The following is a 22,203-nucleotide window of genomic DNA, read 5'->3' on the forward strand; positions in this document are numbered from 1 at the left end:
CCCAGGCCAACCCTATGGATGCTGCTAGGGGAAAAATCTTTCGGGTGTCGTGCACGTGGTGCGCTCACACACCTGATTGGAATGGACATGAACAACACATCTCAAAGAACAGGAGTCATGAGAAGGTAACTGTTTTTTCTATCAAGATGTCTTTTGGATGAAATTGCAAATTGTGTGTTTCCCTTCACTATTTTGCTGCATGCCTGGAGAACCATGTCAAACATACAAAGCAGTTTTTTTTAGCTAATCTAAAATATTTTATTCTTCACAGTGTAATAGACTCCCCCACACTTGTCTCCTGTTGCAGGACTGGTGAGAACTGTCATAGTTTAAACCTTATTCTCTCTCTTCTCCCCACATCTTATCAGCAAGCGGTCAGTATATTTCTGCTGGCATAGTTAGTAGGCTGCAGAAACATGTCAAACATATAATGCAGATATCTTAGCTGCTGTAAGAAACATTTTCTTTTTCAGTTTCCCTTAATCAGGTGCAACTCCTTTTCAGGACTTCTTTTTAGAGATGCAGGTTCTGATTCTCCTTCCCTTATCTCTCCTGCAGTGCCCAAAATTAAATTGTTCTTCATACATCCTCCCCACCCACCTGTTATCTCTCTCCGGTCTCCACCAAATCTAGTATCTATGCACATTCTCACCATAGATTCTTTCCTCTAACTTCTCCCTTCCACCCTCCTGTTTCACTCACTGCTAGGGGGAAGGGAAGGAGCTGGGAGAGAAGCAGATTGGAGATTCTTGGTAATGCACGGTCTTCTCTGCTTGAAGTTCTCAGCTTCTTTCATCCTTCTCTGGAAATGTTTAACTGTGGGTGGGCTGGGGAGTCCTCTTGCAGTGTTCTGAATACATAGGTAGCGTTCCCTTTCTGAGAACTCTCTTCCCAGACAGAGCAGTCAGGTGCTCGCACATAGTGCTTCTGGGCAGGGAGCTAGAAATACTGGTTGCAGTCCTTTATTAGAAAAGGGGATTTTTGTTTGCGCGCGTGCCAATGAGTGTGTATGATCTGCTCCGTGTTCTAGCGGGTCAGTGAGGGCTGCAACTGGCCGGCACGCTTTGAGTACCAAGGGAATATACCGTTGCTTTCTCTGTTTTTAACATGTTAAATAAAAATTAAAGGAAAAAATATTAAAGCCTAATACAATGATATTCTAGTGGAACTTCATAATTGTCACATTAATACCAAACAAATTCATCATGAATTTGTTTAATGTTACAGTGAATACCAAATTAACCTTGTGTAGTTTGTGTGATGTATTTCTGATAGAGCATAAAAGAAATATTTGATGTTGGTATTTGAGGATTCCTTTTTAACAAGGCTTACATTTAAGAGTATAATGCTTTCTTTTCCTTGTGTTCCCCCATTTCAAAAGTGAATGTAATGTTGGTGAAAGGTTCATGGACAGCTCTGGAGAGGATGGTCATTTAGCTAACCACAAAACAAGTGTAGAATGGGTAATAGAAAACACCCCATATTACCTCTCCAATCTGCCCTAACTTGGTGTGACCAACCATGGGGTGGAATTAGTTTAGCTCCATGTCTCTGACCTCGTTTCTCGAATGAAAATGTGTCCTGAGACTCCAACTCATTTTGCATAGGCCGTTGAACAGTGCTACATTTTGGATACCCTTGACTAAAAGTTTAGTAGCCAGATTTGAATTAGTGAACCTGGAGGTGATGGGCTCTGAATCCCCTGCACAGACTTGTCCCCAGTATAACACCTTTATGGTTTGGTTTCTGTTGCTATTAATCTTGACAATTTTAGGTTTCAAAGTTGTGGGGAATTGTTAGACAACAAAAGAATATTTGGTCTGAGAGATTGGCATCCTGTAATTTTAATGGAACCTCCAATATTTTTCTCTTTGTAATCTTAAATCTCCTTTTATTGGTTACTTAGAACCTATTGTGGCTGGTGGGCCACAAATTTGTCTTACCCAGAAGGTTTTGGGATCACAAGTTTATCCATGTGGTATCAGTCTCTTACAAGAATAATTCAGTGTATAGTATTGAATTTTGCAATAAGCCCAGCCTCTCCTGAGACATTCCTGTGTATGCCACAAATGTGGGAAAATCTTCCGTAATTATTGTATTGTTGCACCTAGCGCACAACTAGTTTTTCCAATAAATGGACTTTGCAGCCCTGATGTCTAAATAGTTATGATCAAGAAATGAAGAACAAATTAAGATGGTTCAAGTTTCGGGCTTGCCAACCTTGACAATGTCTCTTTAAGATTTCATTAATTTCTATTCTTCTACAACTTTTTTAGCTAGAGGACTGGATACTTTGATTGTATGAGTGTCTAAACTATTCATGACAGGTTTCAGAGTAACAGCCGTGTTAGTCTGTGTTCGCAGAAAGAAAAGGAGTACTTGTGGCACCTTAGAGACTAACCAATTTATTTGAGCATAAGCTTTCGTGAGCTACAGCTCACTTCATCGGATGCATACTGTGGAAAATACAGAGGATGTTTTTATACACACAGACCATGAAAAAATGGGTGTTTTATCACTACAAAAGGTTTTCTCTCCCCCCACCCCACTCTCCTGCTGGTAATAGCTAATCTAAAGTGATCACTCTCCTTACAATGTGTATGTATCTATTCCACATATCTATTCAGGGGACACCATCACAGGGCCTAATAACATCAGCCACACTATCAGAGGCTCGTTCACCTGCACATCTACCAATGTGATATATGCCATCATGTGCCAGCAATGCCCCTCTGCCATGTACATTGGGCAAACTGGACAGTCTCTACGTAAAAAAATAAATGGACACAAGTCAGATGTCAAGAATTATAACATTCATAAACCAGTCGGAGAACACTTCAATCTCTCTGGTCACTCGATCTCTGATCTCAAAGTGACTATCCTTCAACAAAAAAACTTCGAAAATAGACTCCAACGAGAGACTGCTGAATTGGAATTAATTTGCAAATTGGATACAATTAACTTAGGCTTGAACAGAGACTGGGAATGGTTGATTCATTATAAAAAGTAACCTATTTCCCCTTGTTTATTCCCCTTCCCCCCCCCCCCCCCCCCCAGTTCCTCAGACGTTCTTGTTAAACCCTGGTTTTGTGCTGGAAATGGCCCACCTTGATTATCATACACGTTGTAAGGAGAGTGATCACTTTAGATAAGCTATTACCAGCAGGAGAGTGGGGTGGGGGAGAGAAAACCTTTTGTAGTGATAAACACCCATTTTTTCATGGTCTGTGTGTATAAAAACATCTTCTGTATTTTCCACAGTATGCATCCGATGAAGTAAGCTGTAGCTCACGAAAGCTTATGCTCAAATAAATTGGTTAGTCTCTAAGGTGCCGCAAGTACTCCTTTTCTTTAAACTATTCATAGCGCTTTCTATTGTTACTCATAGACACTGGACCAGGATATTACACTTTCTGTCCACTGTGTCAAGCTGTCATTTCAGCAGCTTGGGAGTATTGATACATAGTCTCTCATCTCTGCCATTCTCCTTTTTTCCTGGGCATGCCCTGTATGTTGAAGGGTGGCATAGCATGGGTACTGGTTTCTCACCACCAAGGGATTCCTCTGTGCAGAGGAAATTCTCAAGAGGCTGGATCAGCTGCCTTAAAATCTGCTTTATACCAGTAGACTGGCAGAAAGCAAACAGGCCAGAAGGAGCGTCTAAGCTACTGTCTAACTCCTCTACTCTCATAGTGCAAAATAAGATCTTTGTCTGAAGCAGTTCGTCACTTTGTTCCTCTTCTCTAAAATTGGAAGCAAAAAACTGTATTGACAAATCTGCTACTTCTCTATTCTTTTTCTAATTTATTACTAATACTACTTAGTAGACAGCATTTGCTTGATATTTTATCTACTGCAATTCTCTCCAGTGTCATCAGTTTTTCTTCTTGCTTTTAACTTCTCCTTATTTCTAAAATATAGATTTCCAAATCGTTGTCCTTACCAGATTTTATTTATATTTTTGAAAAGCCTTCTGTTTAGCCCTTATTGCTCTTTATTGTAAAGTCTAACCACATTGGTTTCTGTTGCTCTTTTGTCTTGCATAAAATTAACTAGGATGAATTTCAAATGTGGCTTATCCAACTGTTAAGTATTTTCCACTTTTCTGCAATAGATTTCATATACTGTATATTATAGAATTTCAAACCAAAATCTGTTGGACATATTGCCTTAACATTTTCCTTAAAGTCAGAAATATTGAGCAATGGTGGTTGTTTGGTGTTTTGTTTTTTTTTTAAAGTGTTATGTGGATATTTGGATCACTATCTCCAGGATGGTTCCTAGTTCAGATATATCATATTTTTTAGGATTAAATTAACTATGGTCTATATGTAATAATAAGAAACTTAAGATATCTCTTTGTGAGGAAGTGAAAATTAAGAAAAAAACACTTACATCCTTCTGAGTTGGGTGCTGCAACAGAAAAACCTCAGACCCCGTCCTCTTCTCCCCCCCAACCCCGTTGAACTTACAGAATCATGTAAAATATGTGCATGTCAACCCAGTCTATGCTTCAGATTTGTTAAATTAGTTTGAGCCTAGAAGTAACAGAAAAGTGGCAGGATTTACACATGAGAGAACCAATAATTTTAATGCAGATTTCTTTCACAAAATGCCTAGAAAGAGGCTCAAGAGCTAAAATCTTGGCCTTATATTTTTCATCTGGTTGTGTCAATCTGATTTTTTTTTAATTGATATTTGTTTATATCTAAATCTTTCATTCAGTTTCCTAGGATTGGCAATTTCTGCCCTGGAGAATAGCAGGGGTTCTTTAGGCCAGGACCAAGGTTTATTGGCAGAGTTATGCGGAGAAGATGGTCCAGAACCTGTCTGCATTATGCCTCACTTTAGCAAGTCAAAATGAAAGAAAATCAATTAAAAGTAAAGAAAATATAGTGCCAAATTCTCTCCATAAATGCATGGATATAGCGCCTGTTGACTTAAGTGAAAATGTTCCACGTATCTGAGTGGGAAAGTTAATATTCTAAATATAACATTTAAATATTGCAAAAGCAAGCAGAGTGATGCAGAATGATTTGAATAGTGTTGGCTTATATGCTGATAAGTGACCCATGCAATGCAGCATGGTTTAATTTGAAGTATGGTGTTGAATACAGAAGAAAGATGTGATGGTGGATAGTATGTTGAAATCATTTGGGCAAAGCTTGGCAGTAATGTTACGGCTGTATTGGTAGTTCTGTTTACAATAAATTGGTGGAAGTTATTCTGGCATTCATAAAGTATGACGACAGATGAAGGATATTGTGTGGTGTTCTGGTGACAAAACAATCAGCAAAGGGATAACTACAGTTATTGATAACGTCAGGGGGTCAAGTTCCAATATGAAGCAGAGACTGAGGAAAAGATCATTTGATCTTTAGAACAGAAGGAAGTCTCTTATTGAGGGATGTCCCCTAATTTTAAAAATTTTGTATGGAGAAGAAAATAATGATCCCAGTGAGCAGTTTGTGATCTTAAAAATAACTTTGAAGTAAAGCCATCATCGGTTGATGTTGAGGAAGAACTTGTACTTCAGTTATTCAGACATAGCTTTTTCACTCAGAATAACTAAGACAGAGAGTGCTTCCAAAGTCAGCAAACGAAACAGGTGATGTAAGCCATTTAAAAATGGAACGGACTTGGACTTGAAGTAGACATAGGACTGTCTCTAGCTATTCTGGAGCCCTATGCAGCCTCCCCCCCCTGTAGGGGGTGTGTGTGGGTCCCCAGGCCTCCACAGGGGGCAGGGGGAGGCTGGCTTGGGGGGTAGGGGGAGGGAACCACACCCCAGCACTCAACAGTGGCGCGGCAGGGGACGCATCACTGCACTTACCACTGCCGGTGAGTGCAGGCCCGGTCCTGCTGCGGTCCTTGTGGGGGTGGGGGCAGAGGCAGAGCAGGGCAGGGGCTTTGGGGAAGGGGCAGAGTAGGGGTGGGATGGGGGCGGAGCAGGGCAGGGGCTTTGGGGAAGGGGCAGAACAGGGACGGGATGGGGGCAGGACTGGGGCGGGGGCCATGGGGAAGAGGTGGGGCAGGGGCTGTAGCAGCACACAGCTGAGCAGGGCAGCAGGAAATTTGATGCCCCAAATTTCCTGGTGCCCTACGCAGCTGCGTACTTTGTGTATGGGTAGCGATGGTCCTGAGTAGACATACTACATTAGTTTGATTTGGGGATTATTGTGAGGTATATGTTGCATTAGTTTTGCTTCTGGTATCTTACTATATTACCTTACTATTATATAACCCTAAATGTGTTTGAGAAAATATCTATTTGATTTTCCCACGTGCAAACAACGGTCACTTTTGGTTTCAGGACAGAATTTAAATTCTATGGCACTTAGTGTTTAATTACATTCAAGGGAAGTAATTTCTGGAGGTTGGTATCTTTGTTCTGGAAATTCTTGAGGAGTCGGTATAAAGGCTTATATTTTTATTTATCTGGAGTAAATGACCTTCTCTTCAACTAAGAGCAATTACAATCTCGCTGTTCCTTTTCTTGACAGAGAGAGCTTGATGCGACAGCAACGGTATTGGCTAACCGACAAGATGAAAGCGAGCAGTCTAGAAAAAAGCTTATTGAGCAAAGTCGTGAGTTCAAGAAAAACACTCCAGAGGTAATGTGAAAAGCTACTTCACAGTCATTTGACTTTCTTGATGTAATATATTTTTACAAGTACTTGTAAGTAAATATATAATATAAAAAAACTAGATTGGATGAATGTGATTCAAGGATTTTCTTTAGTGTGTTGCTTAATTCACCACCTTAATTGTTACTGATATATGTATGAGGACTCTTTGTTAAGACTGCTTAAGTGTTCTATGATTGTTGAAATATGAATTGAATTTTTTGGGATCTAAACTTGAACACGGTACTTCATAAACGACTTGTTTACATTTCATAATCTAAAACTCAGAGACATTGCAAAAATCTTTTTTTCTGTGTAATCCAAACTTTATCACTCTACATGCATGTAGACCCTGGCCTTTTAACTCCTTAAATATAAATCAAGCTGTGCTCTGCATTGGCCCATCTGTTTCCACTGAAGTCAAATGAAGTTTTACCATTGACTTCAATGGGAACGGATCCAGGCCAATGCTCAGCATTGGGGCAAAAGAAAGTAATACATTAGTGGGCAGAAGCGGGCAAAGCTATGGAGGGGGAGAAGTCTGAGTCATGGAGGGTACAGGAGAAGGTGTGAGGCAGAGGGGATGAACATCTTTTCAAAGGCTGATTTCTCAAATAAGTAAAGTGTCTGGAAGTTGATGGAGGATTTATATGTGCATTCTGCGAATTTTATGTTTTTCTCACCTTGCTATGAAGAATAAAACCTCAAATTCCCCAGAATGCAAAAATGACTTTCTGCATTTGTCGGTTTGTTGGCTTATTTGGAGAACTGTCCCTGGCAAATTACTTCACACACTGACAACTGTATTTTTATCAAGCAGAAGCAAGGTGTCTCAGTAAACTTTTAGTAGATTGTCTGGCTGCTCATACTCAGAGGAAAGCCCGGCATTCTTATAGAGGCATTGTTTTCCCACTCCGTTTTTCAAGTCTGTGGCTTGCTTCTGCAGTAGATAAGCAAGACATACAGGTAAGTGAATAGTTTTTAATATGTAAATCATATAGAGGCAGAATTTAAGATTTTTTTAATAAATAATTTTTTTTAATAAAAACACAATACTGTAGCCTTTTGTTCACTAATGTTTTCCTTGTCTTCAGAAATAGAGATGGATTAGATCCAAAACAGTGATTTAGATCATCCTCAATATTTGGGGAAGCTTGGATCTGTTCCAACTTTTACAGCTTGGGCTCATCTCTCTTTGTCACTGCCAGATCATATTCTTCTGTGAGCTTGTATAGAGTTCCTTTTCTCTCTTTCCTCTATTGCTATGATGTCTCCTTTTCAGTCTTCTCTGCTTCCGAACAGGAATTTCATAGTCTACTTCATCAAACTTGATCTCCTTTGGAACCAGGTTGGGACCCTCCTGGCCATCAGTCTTCAGGAATTTCTACCCCCACTTCCACCTCGGTGCAACATTTTCCTAAGAAATAGAAATCCTCAGAGCCTTCCTTCAAATCCTCTCAGAAAACCAGATCTAGTTCCTTCTTGGGGCTTCTCCCTCAAAAAGACCTTGGTCTCCAGTCTCCTCAGAGGTCTTTGAGGCTTGGTACAATAGAGGGGAAACACTCGTTCGGTACAGGGGATGTGAGAAAACAGGGCTCTAGGAAGACCCTGCATCATTGTCTAGGGATGGCACCAAACATAGAAGATCAGTACCATCAACTCTAACTCCTCTCTCAATGCTCTGACCAAGTGTCACGGTACCACGTAAGCCTCCAGCCTCATTGTTGCAGCCTTGAAGTGCCTTATGCCTCTGGTATAATCTGAGAAGGACAAACACTCGGGTACTAAAACATCTGTTGGTACTGCAGGACTTCAGATACCAGAGAGACTTGGTGATGGCTTCTGATCCAGAGTCTCCGTTGCTGACCGGTACCAAGCATATTTCTGTATAGAGAACCTCTTGGTAGCGGGATCCTTTTGCATCCCCAGTACCGTCACACTCTCCACCCACCCTTTCCTCTGGGAGCTCCTTCATTTGAAGAAGAGGAGGATGTTGTTGATGATTTCCCCTGTGCTGCTTCCATTTCAGTGCAAGGTTCTCCAATTATACCTTACACTAACTGTCTCCCAAAGGGACAGGGAAGATGCTCCAGGACCTTATCAATCCTGGTGAGAGTAACCCTGGATTCCATCCCATCATATGTATGGGCCTGGCTGGGATGATTTAGTTGGTGTTGGCCCTGCTTTGAGCAGGGGGTTGGACTAGATGACCTCCTGAGATCTCTTCCAACCCTGATATTCTATGATTCTAAATGGCCATATTGGGATCTCTGGGCAGTCTATTGCTGGTAATTCTCTAGGGCCCAGACCCTATCCTATAGGGATGATAAGGAGACACAAGCTTCTCTCCCCCCACCAGCAACAGGAGGAAACATTTGAGGAGCAGGATACCAGGGTGGACAAAGAAGCAATGCCTCAAACTACCACCTTGTCCTCTTCACCAGATGAAGCCTTGATTTTTCCTTCACCATTGGTGGCTGATGATTTTTGACAGTTCCAGGACTTCGTTAAGCAGGTGGCAGTCTCCCTGAAGATACCCCTAGAGGAGATCAGAGAACCCCAACACAAGCTCTTGGAGATTCTGCACTCTGACGTACCATCTAGAATTGCCCTCCCTATTAATGAGGCTCTGTTGGAATCCACTAGGACCATCTGGCAAACCCTCTCTACAGTGAAACCCACTTGTAAGAGGGTATCCCTACCAAGGACTCTGAATTCCTCTTCTCCCACCCACCTCGGTACCACCAGTGACAGTAGCCCACCCGGCACAGATGAGGTCTCCACCTCCCCCAGCACCGCCACAGGAACAATCAGTACTGGAGGAATTCCACTGATCAAGGGACCACTGCATGACGGAGGCACCCGAGTCTCAACCCCTCGGTACCGACATCACGGCACTGAGCCTTTGCTGGGCACAGGGGATATTCCTGCAATCATGCCATGCCTCTCCATTGTCAAGTTGAGGGGTCAGATAGTGAGCCAGATTGAGATCTCACAGTACTCCTCCCAAGCTCCATAGGAGAGGGTGCGGGAGTGCCACCCATGAGCATCTCTACCAGGCCCTATGCCACCACAATGGCCATACTGGGACCCTGGGGTGGCAAAACTACCTGCTTTGCGAGCTTCAAGCTTCGTCCAGCGGCTTCACCCTAGACGAAGCAGATATGCCTTCACCACCGTCCATGGCAGATAACTTCTGATTTATCGAGGAGCTGGTGAAAAGAGTAGCGGATACCCTCCACATACCACTGGAGGGAGGTCAGGGACACACACCAGCAGCTCCTTGATATCCTCTACTCTTTATCATCCTTGAAGATCACCCTTCCAGTTAATGAAGCCATCTTAGACCTGGCTAAAACAGTGTGGCAAACCTTGTCATCTGTTGCCCCAATATGCAAGTGTGAGGAGAAGCAATATTATGTCCCCACAAAGGAATCAGAGTTCCTTTTCTCCGACCCATCACCCAATTCCATTGTGGTGGATGCCGTGAAATCCTGTGACAACACCATTCCAGGGCAAGGCCCTTTGATTGGGGTGGGGGCGTTGGAAGCGCATATTCCTCGGCAACCTTACAATTCCACATTGTCAGCTATCAGGCGTTCATGGCAAAATACAATTACACAAACTGCAATAAGCTGAATGACTTTATTGATAAACTGTCATCATTCAGGAGGGACAACTAATGGCAAAAATATTGCTACCATCAATCCCCGACACTGCTGACACGAGAGCTAGATCCATCTCTACAGCTGTGGTGATGAGGCGAGAGTCATGGCTCCACTTGTTGGGATTCCCAAAGTAGGTGCAGACCACAGTAGAAGACCTCCTCTTCAAGGGTTAAAAGCTCTTTGCTGAGAAGATAGATGCCTCCCTCCATACCTTGAAGGATTCCAGGGCCACCCTCAGGTCGCTGGGAATCTGTACACCGGGACAAAAGAGACGCTTTAGTCCTGCAGTCCCAATACAGGCTGTATGCAACTCAATTCCCATCATAGCACCATTATGAGCTGCAAAGAAAAAAGGAGAAATACCTGAAGCGCAAGCCATTGGGGAGCCACAATGTTTGACCCAGCCCCCTGCCTCTAAGCACCTCATTTGGTGGGCAGATTGAGGAACTGCAAGACCACTCCCTGCAACTGACTGACTGTGATTATGCACCCATTTGATCACCGTTTGGCAGGGTTCTGCAGTGCCTGGGAACGCATAATGTTGGACAGATGGGTCTTAAAGCTCATCCAATCTGGCTACTCCATCCACTTCATTTCTCTACCCCCTCCACAATACCTGTCCCTACTCCTCTTCAGGGACCCTTCTCCTGTCGTAGTGGACTCTCATGAGATAGATCAGCTCCTCCAATTAGGAGCCATACAACCAGTACCTCATCATCTATGAGGCAAAGGATTCTACTCTTGTTACTTCCTAATAACCAAAAGAAAGGGAGTTTGGAGACCCATACTGGGTCTCAGAGCTCTCAACAAGTTTGTCAAAGCTCAGAAGTTCAAGATGGTCACCTTCTAGATGATCATTCCATCACTGGAACAGGGAAACTGTTTTTTGGCCCTCAACCTACAGGACACCTACTTTCACATTTCGATCCTACCAGCTCACGGTCGATTTCTCAGATTCACTCTGGGACATTACCATTACCAATACAGAGTCCTTCCCTTTGGACTCTCATCAGCCCTGAAAGTGTTTTCCAAAGTTCTCTCCGTGGTAGCTGCTCATTTATGCTTGCAAGGGATAATATCCATCCAGGTATGGATAGATAGTCTCCTCAGAGCCTGATCGCTCCAAGAGGCTCGTAGAGCCATCGACACTATGATACACTTGTTTACAGAACTGGGCTTACAGATCAACATCCAGAAGTCAACCCTCACACCAGTGCAACACCTAGAATTCATAGGGGCCGACCTAGACGCTTTACAGGCCAAAGCCTTCCTACCTCACTACAGTTTCCTATTCCTGGTCTCGCTCATAGACACAGCTCAACGCATTGCCCAAATACCAGCCAGACTCTGCTCTCAACTATTGGGACATATGGTGGCACGCATGGCAGTGATACCACACGCCAGACTCCACATGTGATGGCTCCAACTATGGTTCAGTTAGGTTTACAAACCGCACAGGGACAGGTTGGACAAACCCCTGTCACTACCTACCGGGATGAAAACTGCTTAGACTGGAAAAGGACCCAACCAGTGCATGCAAAGGAATCCCCTTCTCACAGATATCACCATCCTTGCTCCTTACCACCACCAGATCTCTAATACTGACTGGCGTGCATTTAAACATCCTCCTGATGCAAGGCAAATTGTCACCTATAGGGATATCTCTACACATCAATCTCCTCAAACTCAGAGCGGTCAGAAACGCCTGCGCCCATTTCCTCCTGCTGATAGCAGGATCACGTACAAAGATCCGAACAGACAGCATAGCCTGCATGTACTGCATCAGCCATTGGGGAGGGGGCAGTGGAGGCAATGAGACTATGGAACTGGTAAAAAGAAAAGGAGTACTTGTGGCACCTTAAAGACTAACCAATTTATTTGAGCATAAGCTTTCGTGAGCTACAGCTCACTGAAAGCTTATGCTCAAATAAATTGGTTAGTCTCTAAGGTGCCACAAGTACTCCTTTTTGCGAATACAGACTAACACGGCTGTTACTCTGAAACCTGTCATTATGGAACTGGTGCATCTCTCATAACGTCATTTTGTCTGCGGCCTACCTCCCGGGCGTTCAGAGCTCGATAGTGGACAGCCTCAGTCGCAAATTCCTGCATGATCACGAGTGGGAGATGCAGCTGTCAGTACTCCATGACCTCTTCACATGATGGGGAACACCGTCCTTAGACCTGTTCACCACTTACCAGAACAAGAAGTGTCCATGCTACTACTCCAGGATGGGGATGGGACATCTTTGGCTCAACAGTACTGTCATCTGTAACTGATGCGACTCCGAAGTCCCGAAGTCCCAAACCTCTAAAAGGGAAACTGCTCTGAGTCACCTGAAGTGGAGCACCCATAGGGACACTACTCGAAGAAGTTGTTACTCTCCTTGTTCAGTAACAGTGGTTCTTCAAGATGTGTGTCCCTATGGATGCTTCAAAACCCACTGTCCTCCCCTCTACTTCAGAGTTCTTGTTATGACCCTGTGGTAGAGAAGGAACTGAGGACAGTTAGCCCGCATGCTCTGGCTAGCCTTGTGGACAGCACAAGGTAAGACAGTGCACGTGCAGGCCCAACTTACACTGCTACCAAAGTCCTTTGATCAGCAGTGCAGAGACGGAGACACACCTACAGTGGAGCACCCATGGGGGACAAATCTTGAAGAACCATCTTTAACTGCACAAGGTGGGTAACTACTTCTCTCTTCTGTGATGGACACTGCTTGGGATTCACTAAGAGTGGCGCACCCGTAGGGATGCTGCTCGAAGAAGAGGTTACTCACCCTGTGCAATAACCTTGGCTCTTTGAGAGAAATTGTAGTCAGCCTTAGGAAATAGATATCTGACAGAAAAAACACAGGAAAAGGACATTTTAGTCTCTCCAGAGCATAGCATTCTGAGTAGGAAGAATAGTCCTTGGATAAATCTTGAGGAACCAAAGCCTTTGGAGGTTGGGAGACAACTAGAAGGGGAAGATAATTATTTGGGCAGGCTTTTAGCCAAAACTGCAATTCTGAGTCCTTGTTACAAAACCTATCCAAGGCAGTGAAACCATCCCTGAGACATACACCAGGGAAGTACAAGGACTGTTTGCTTGGAATTCCCTCTTTAATCTTTCTTGGTAGCCGAAACTCCAAATATATTGTTGTCGATAACAACAGTTGTTTTTTTTTAAAAAGCAGCTTATGTACAGAATATCTTCCAAGATGAACAAGGTTTTCCTGACCTGCAAATAAATCTACCCTTCCCAACTGAGATTGTTTGAGTTCAGCTTTCTGTCTCCTTCCGATTAAGTATGCAGCACAGTCAATGCTGCAGTGGCATTGTGTATTACATGATCCCTTTCCCTCACCACAGATTAGTAGGTGTCACTTGCCGCCCAGCTCCCTGCCCGATGCTGTCCAAGATGCCCTTAAACTCTCCTCAAAGTCTGTTGTAAGTAATCTAGTGTTTAGAAGAGCCCTGTGGCAGAGGGCCCGTTCTGCTAAACTGTCAGTGAAACTTAGCATACTAACACTTCTATTTCAGGAGAGTAGACGGGGAGGAGAATCTAGGTGAAGCTTTAAAAGATGTACCAGATACCCTATTGCATCTTCCTTTTATGTACCATGTAAATTATCAACTCTGATAGAAAGGTAATATATTTTCACTATATTATGTCTGCATTCCATGGATGCAACTAGGGAGTTGTCAACCACTACTTATTTGTATTCCGTTGTGAGCAACAGCTAAGGAGGTCGAAGGTTCAGAGGTTTGGCTATCTAATCATAGAGCTGAAATATATAAATTATTATATGCAAAATCATATGAATTGTCATGCCAGATCAGATCACTGGTCTGATTCTAATCCATGTATCAGACAGTGGTCAGTACCCATTGATTTAGGAAAAGGATGATGTAACTAGGAATGGTGCATGAAACCCCTTAGTTACCAGTTAAAGCATAACCTTCCCATAGCAAAAGTTTCTTCATAACTCACATCTGTGGGTGGTTGGCTTATACCCTGAAGCATAGAGGTTTATCTCTTAAGGAAAAAATATTTTTCCAATGTAATGTAACTAAGGATGTTCTCATCTATATAAATGTCTAATTGTATTTTTAACCCTACAAGGTTCTTGGCCACAAAGTTACCTTGTGGCATTGAGTGTCACAATCATGGAATGTCCCTTGTTCAGTGTTGTTTTATTATTTATGTTGTCCTAGTCTGTAGGAGCCACAGTCATTGACCTGGACCTCATTTTGCTAGGTGCTGTACAAATACAAAACAAACAAAACAAAAGCCAGTCTCTGCCCTAAAGAGTTTACAATTTAAGTATTAATAGAGAAGGTAATTCAGATGCTATTTATTCTAATATTCATTTTTTTGTCTAGCTGTATTATATATCCTCTTAATCATATCCTTTCTAAATAGTCCCAATCGTACTGATTAGTAATTTTTGGCATGACACCAGGGGATTTCCTGATGGTGGTCATTAGGCTGCCCTAGTTCCTGTCCAAATTCCTATGTTAGGTAATTACATTCTGCCTACTTACATTTATTTAACTTATGAAAACCCTATCCAGTGCTCTAGGTGCTTCACAGTAAGTTTAAAAAATGTAGAAAAATAGAAGAAATTCCAAAATACAATTAGATATAAATAAATAGATGAGCCAAGCCTTTATCTATAAGTAGTAAATGTTAGACTCCCAAGAAAAAAGAGCCAATAAAATTAACCTCATTCAGCCCATTCATCTCTTCGCCTCCCTACCTACCCTTATTAAATCCCTGGAAAAGAGAATATGCCTTGCCTTATGCCCAGAAGATTAGCAAATCCAGATTTTGTTGGATCAAAGCAGGGTGGCGTTTCAGAGTAAGGAATTTCATGTTTTCGTTGCAGTTTCTGTTAGTACGTGAAGAATACTGTATCAATCTTAAGCCATTTTACAATATTACTATGTACCATTAATAGCTTTTGTCTTCCATCACAGATATGTCTGGACTTTGGTATTGGGGCTGGCTAATCCTCTAACTATAGTCCTAACTATAGTAAAGCATTTTAGAATCCTTTGGGATGAAAGGCCACATTTTTTTTGTTTCCCTCCCATCTTAGTAGTTGATATCAGATTCTCTGCAGCGGGGATGGGAATTGGTACAGAAGTTAATGTAAGGTGTAGTAGCTATTTTAGGGCCAGAGCTGACTATGATTTTTCCAATTTGAAAAGAGACTTAATTCCTTTTATTTGGGAGGTGGGGTTTGCTTTATTTAGAGCATTATGAGGTAAGACCATGGGGCCTTCGATAGATAGTCTTGGATTGATTTACTTTCTGAATGGGGTAAATTTGGATAATTTAAAATCAGAAAAAATGTCAGTTCAAATTACCATTGGACATCTGTAAAAACCTTTTTGTAGTTTATTGGGCTCTTTATTCTACTTGACAATGAAAGTTAGCTTTGGTGGTAGTGGTTTGGATAGCTATATTCGTGGACCACAACGTTGCATGATTTCGTCTTTGACAGAAATTTAATTTATAAGAGAAGACGAGATTTTTTTTTCTAGGTTTGTATTTAAGATTAAAATGATTTTATTAATATGGATTTCTGTTGTAACTAAGATATTATGCTTGAGACCTTTTTTTTTTATTAGCTATTCTGAAGTTCCTATATTTATCTGACACAAAAAAGTAGCAAAACGAGAGGGAAAGAAAGATGAGGAGCAGACCAGCTGAAAATAGTGTCAGATAACGTTTTGTGGTGTGACTTTGTGAGTCATGCAGAATCAGTGTGAGATTTGGCATAAAGGAATTTACCGTATGAAGGAGCTTACCGTCTCATTCTTTAGTGCTTTCTGCTTGCTTGCTTACTTTGATCCCTGGTCTCTTCTAAGGATCAGTTGAAGCACTGATTCCTCATTGTGGCCTTTACCTGTTTCCAGGTTGCATATGTGCTCCATCAGTAAGATTTAGAAGGTCAGGATTACCTTTTAATGCCAAAATTGACATCTGTATATTTATAAAGCTGATTAAAGATCAGATCACAGGGATATGGAAGTATACAGGGGAGCCATTGAGCACAGCTAGCATAGGTACATTTTCAGAGTAAACAGCTTCAAAATGGTTTGCGAAATAGGATATTAGAAGTAGCCAGGAGACTAAATAAATGAGCACATGAACAGAACACCTTAACACTGATTGTCATGGCCACCTGCTGACCTCATTTCTCTTCTAAATAAATGGAAATTCTATGGGTGGAAATGTAGTTGCCCTTGGAAAGTACATTGCAATATTCAGTCAGGATTTTAGGAATACATAAGATATATCTGGTTGTTGTTTTTGCTTTTGTAAAGTCTTAGAAAAGCTCTTTTTAGTATTACTCTTTTTTGTTTTAATGGAAGCTGCTTAATTTGATCAACTCTGCACCATCCTGGTTGGTGGTTGTTATTCACCTGAGTAAAATCTGCAATTTCAGTGTTGCGTTTGTTAATTGAGCCACAGATGCAGCCTAAATTCTACTTTGGACCTGTGCAGTCCTGCTGATGCTGTGAGTGTAAATGAAGGAAGAATCTGTACTATGATTTTTTTTGTTATGAAGGAAAAACTTGTTTTAGTCATATGGTTGTGGACCAAGCTGATCTGTCTAAAAAAGCATCATATGGAATTTGTTTTTTAAAAATCTTTGCACAGCTACGTGTCAAGGATTCAAAATATTTTAAAATTAAAAATAAAAATTACTAAATTGTTGCTTTTCGAGATTACTTAGTTGAGTTACCCAGTCTCCACAGTCAAAGATGGTCAAACTGAACTAAAACAAAAATCTTTTAATTTTTTTTTAAATACATGAGGAAAGGGAGAAGAGGGAGAAAGACGCTTGCTTTAAATCTCTCTTCCCTTTTCCACCAGAGTTAAAAACTTCTATAGATATGTAAGTTTAGTAGAGGGTTTGAATATTATTAGTCATGGAGTATTTTTTTAATCTTGTGGGTCTCTCTTATCACTTTAAAACTTTACTGTTTCCTGTTAAGGAATAAAAAGATAGAAGGCAGGGGTAGTCAATAAGCAGACCGTGGCCTGAATCTAGACCACCAGATGCTTTTGAACGGACCTCAAAACTTTTTTATTTACTTCTTCTTATCCATTATTATTTTCTTTGGAGTCTGGACCTTGACTATACCTTGACCAAAAAGTTTGAACCCCGACAAAAAATAGACTACCCCTGTTTTAAAGTATAATGGATACCTCTACTACCGAATAACTGTGTCTTACTACTGTAGGTGTACACTAGATCATTTAGTCATGCTTTTAAATGTCATTACTGTTTTAATTTTTGTTACTGAATTTGTCTTATGGACTCTTTTACAGAAGCTGTGTGATTGAGTATGTTAGCTCTCTGAAACTATTTTCAGAAAGTTAGCATGTAGATGTATGTCTTAAAATATTAATTAACAGGTTTGGTGGCACTAGAAGAAAAAATATCTTCTAGCGGAGGTCCTTTATTCAAGGGTTCTTAAACAATATAAAATACTATTGTTTAGATATAAAGTTCACAGGTGTTTAGGATACTTATTAATAAGACAAAATTACAAATAGTTGTGAGTTTGCTTAGACAAAGATCTTTTGCTTTTTTTACTTTATTGCAATTGAAGGAGTCAAACAGTACAGCATATGTTACATTCACAGTCGCACTCCCATTAAGACAACCTCAGTTTTTCCCATGCATATTAATCTTCCCCACATTATATAACTCATAGAAGATATTAAAAGAAATAAATAAAAAATACAAAATATGCTCTTGGTACCTAGAGGAAGCTAAGCCAGATTCTATGGTAACCAAAGTTTCTCCTTTTATTTACGGCACATTACTTAATTCCAGCATTGACTCCTGTGTCATGTTGTACTCTCCAGTATATTGGAAGAATGGCATATTCTTTACAATAGCCAATAACATATTTTCTAACATACTTAAGTCTTATTCTTATTTCTTTGCATCTGCTCAGTTTTTCAGGCTTCACGGTATCACTTTTAATTTTGGAAGGGATTTTAGCAATGTAGTCCTGATATTTTTTGCATATACATTGTCAATTTGTTCATTAGCATAATATATCCGATTCACTAAACTCAGTCCACCTCCAGCAGTGGTTTCTCTTCCAGAAGAAAGTGATCACATTTTTCCCAACAAAGATGAAATGATAGCAAAGGTGGTCAGGAGAAGGATATTGGGATGCAGACCTGATTCAAGAAATACCTTTGGATTTAATAGAATTTGAGAGGACATTTTCATACTGAATATTTGTGTCGGAGATCAGTATTTGTATAGATTGCAATGGGGCATAGAATGCCTAAATTCACTATGTACGTGTTCAATGGCATGTGCATGTAGCTTTGTATTCTAGCAAAAGAACTCCTTTTAATTTTAATTGCAGAAGAGATTAGTCTGGGTTATAGGTTACTAGATAGAAAAGTATCATTTGAAACATATTTTTCTGCGATTAACTCAGAATATCTTAAATATGTAGACCTTTCCCTTCTGCTTTCTTCACCTTTTAAAAAAAATCCTTTGATCACTTTTCTTCAAAATGCTTACACCCGAAAAACCTTCCTCTAAGACTGAAAATGCGGGTGATTGTTTGTCCAGAAGTTATAAGCCTCTAAAGAAAGGGGCAGCTCAGATATCATCGACAACATTTTAAGGAACTTCAGGCAATTAATCACTCTGGAATCCTTCATACTTCATAATTTGTATTTATTCTTTTAAAACCTTTTTTCTGGTTAAATGTAAACTTTTGACAGTTAAGGAATGCACTTTTAGTGATATCCGTGACATCTCCATTAGTATCAGTAGAAGGGTTTGCATTTTCCACTGAGGTCAAGTAGAATGGTGCGATAGTTTTATTGACTTACTGTGGTTTACAGAGGAATGTACAAATAAATAAACATTTAAGGGTGAAGGTGAGTATTGAAGGTGTTCGTCGATTATTCTTATCACTGAACAATGAAATGAATTTTTTTTTCAAAAACTACTTCTCTTGTGAGGGTTTGAGACAGTTATACTTTTTCTTCGCCTTTTAATTGATGAACTTTTGTATCCTGGCCAGGATGAACAGTTGGGGTGGGAAAAGGGAAGATTTAAGAGGAATACATTTTCACAGCCAGATCTTGAAAGCGAATAACCTGATTTTGCAAGGCAGTCAGCACCTTCCAGAAGACCTCTAATGCTTCCAAGATTGAGTAAAGGTGTGGCTTGTGCGGGGGAAAAAGGAATGATGTGATTGAGACATGACACTACCTCTATCCAATGCCATATTTAAGGGGAAAATCAAGTTCCTAAATTCATATTGAGGCTCCTAAAATATTGGCCTGACTTTCAAAACGCAACTTCTCTCTCTGTTGCGCATGCACGCCTGCTCACAAACACACAGACACAGCAAGAGGCCTAGTCTCACCTCCAGTGTGTGAGTGAAAGTAGAATAGATAATTAAACTTCTGATTGTACGTACTTTTCTTCTTAGTTTGAGAACAAACATGTTATAAATCTACTTCATTTCATCCGGTGGGACCACCTCAGGGTCATACAGGTGCAATAGTTTAAAATTTAATTAAAAGAACATGTTGTTCTCATTAAACTTATCACATTGTCTGTCATGAACAACTCTTAATGGTTACTGGAAAGAAGAAATTGTGTTTCTTCTAACAACAGATATGTGAAAAAGTCACATCTGCTAAACTAGGAGCAGCTATGATCATATTTTTACTTGAATATAGTAAACAAACATAATGAATGATAGGCTAGGTATCACAATTTTGCAGTTTTCATTTGTCTCTCTGTTTAAAACAAGTGAATTCATTTCAGGAATTTTTTTCATAATTATCATTTTTGGATGAAATGTGGAGAAGCTGAATGTTTGGAAGGAAATTTATTTGTAGCTGAGCTGTGCATAAGTATCTGTTTCCACAGATCATCGTTTGTATATGTCTCACTTGTAAGAAACAAGCCCATTGGTAACCATTTTTAAGTAAATTAAATGACACATGAGAATTAGAGGAGTTGAGAGTAATTTTTATTTTAGAATTCTTTTTGCATTAACACATCTGCAGTGTTGATGAATACATGGAAAAACGAAATTGCCCTTCCATTCTGCTGTGTCTCCAATGTGACAATAAATCAACTTTTTTTCCTTTTAAAATGTCTGGCCTTGTAATTTATGTTTGCATGACCCATTACTAAGTTCGTAGTAGTAGGTGTTTTAGTTGGCAGACACAATTCCAGGGATTCTGTGGAACTTTATTTTTATTACTGAGCTTTTGTTACTGTCTGTAATTAAATGTGGAAATATATATATTTTCTTAATCATGAAAATTAGCTCACTTCAGTTCTGGATCTCTTTCCCAGCAGAAACTTAGCATTAAATACTCTTCAATTAAGCACCATCTTAGATTTAAGAAAGTGGTAGGCAATGTTCCCTCTAATTTTTTACATCCATGTGTGGAATGAGTTTTGTTATGTGTACTAATATGGAGGTGATGTGTGGTGGGGGTAGGGATCGGGTTCGGAGTGTGGGAGGGGGCTCAGGACTAGGGCAGAGGATTGGGATGCGGGGAGGTGAGGGGACCGGCTGGGGGTATGGACTCTGGGGTGGGGCTGGGGATGAGGGGTTTGAGAGGGGGCTCAGGACTGGGGCTGAGGGTTAGAGTGTGCGGGGTGAGGGCTCTGGGCTGGGGCTGAGGATGAGGGGTTTGAGGTGCAGGCTACCCTGGGACTGTGGTGAGGACAGAGGACTTGCCACAGCAGCCCGGGGGGGACAGCTCCAAGGCCGGGGGAGAGGCACCTCTTCCCATCTGCACAGCCCTTGATAGCCAGCTGCACGGCCACGTGGCCGCAGAGCTTAGAGGGAACTTGGGCGTTAGGCATATTATTTTGTTATATGACAGTTCCTGAAAGAACACAAGAACTACTCTTCATGGTCATGGCAAATTCATGCTACTGCAGTTAAAGTTAAGTGTTTTTATTGGTTTGTTACATATTCAGGTGGTGGTGGTGGTTTTTTTTAAATATTCAAACCCTTATCAAGGCAGGATGCAAGCAAGAGTTCAATATAATAATCAGTATCTGGACCCTACTATGTGCATGGCCTATTTCTGAACAAATTCACCCAAAGAATAAAACAAGCAAGCAAAACAAAACACAATTTTTTTATAAAGTCCAAAAAATACTCGAAAATAGAATAATTAAATGTATACAATAGTTAACTTAGTCAAATTACTGCTGTTGTAACTTCCATCTTCCTTCTAAACTGACGAGTCCCATCTGAGGCACACATCTGCCTCTCATGATTGCAAGTCTTGTCCTTACTTAAGATCATAAAATTGTGGTTTTAGAAGTTTTGAGGCACTGACACAGCCGTATTCCCAGTTTTACTACTGCAAACGCAGTTATGTGTATGCTCAACATGCACATACACATTTATTGACTTTTCTGAGAAGTTATTTTAGTATGTTGTAGCACCTTACTAATCTTTTGGAATAAATATGGGGTCAGATTCTAGATGTGTGTAATTGCAAGTGTCTAACTGCTTAAGCAAATAAATATCCAATGGGTATGTGCAAATCATGTATTCCTGTGTGTATGGACAGTCATGTGCTCATATAAATACCTGACTTGTGGTCCCAATCACCTGACTTCTATGGGACTACTTGTATGCTTAAAGTTAATCATGTGCTTAAATGCTTTTCTGGATCTGCGCCTAAGTGCTCACATTGGGTATTTATGTGCAGAAGTTAAACACTTGCCAATGTATGCACTCTGGTGTGCAGGCCTAACTTGGAAAATCTGGCCCAATATGTGTTGTTTAATTTTAGTGTATTGCTTATAATACCAAACTGGAGATTTGGGATGGGTAAGAGCTGAGTTTATTATGCACACATTATAAAATTAAATTGT

At 40.7% G+C, this 22,203-nt stretch overlaps 1 protein-coding gene across 6 annotated transcripts in view; it reads left to right on the plus strand.

Moving 5' to 3' along the window:
• The window catches only part of CUX1 (cut like homeobox 1), a 398,832-nt gene that overhangs the window by 73,495 nt on the left and 303,134 nt on the right, over positions 1 to 22,203 (plus strand). For all 6 annotated transcript variants that reach the window (XM_075120956.1, XM_048824335.2, XM_075120957.1 and 3 more), the window contains exon 2: positions 6,504 to 6,614. In XM_075120956.1, coding sequence (XP_074977057.1) covers positions 6,504 to 6,614 — 111 coding nt within the window. The remainder of the gene's footprint in view (positions 1 to 6,503; positions 6,615 to 22,203) is intronic.

The sequence above is a fragment of the Caretta caretta genome, chromosome 17 (assembly GCF_965140235.1).
Source record: "Caretta caretta isolate rCarCar2 chromosome 17, rCarCar1.hap1, whole genome shotgun sequence".
Taxonomy (NCBI): Eukaryota; Metazoa; Chordata; order Testudines; family Cheloniidae; genus Caretta; species Caretta caretta.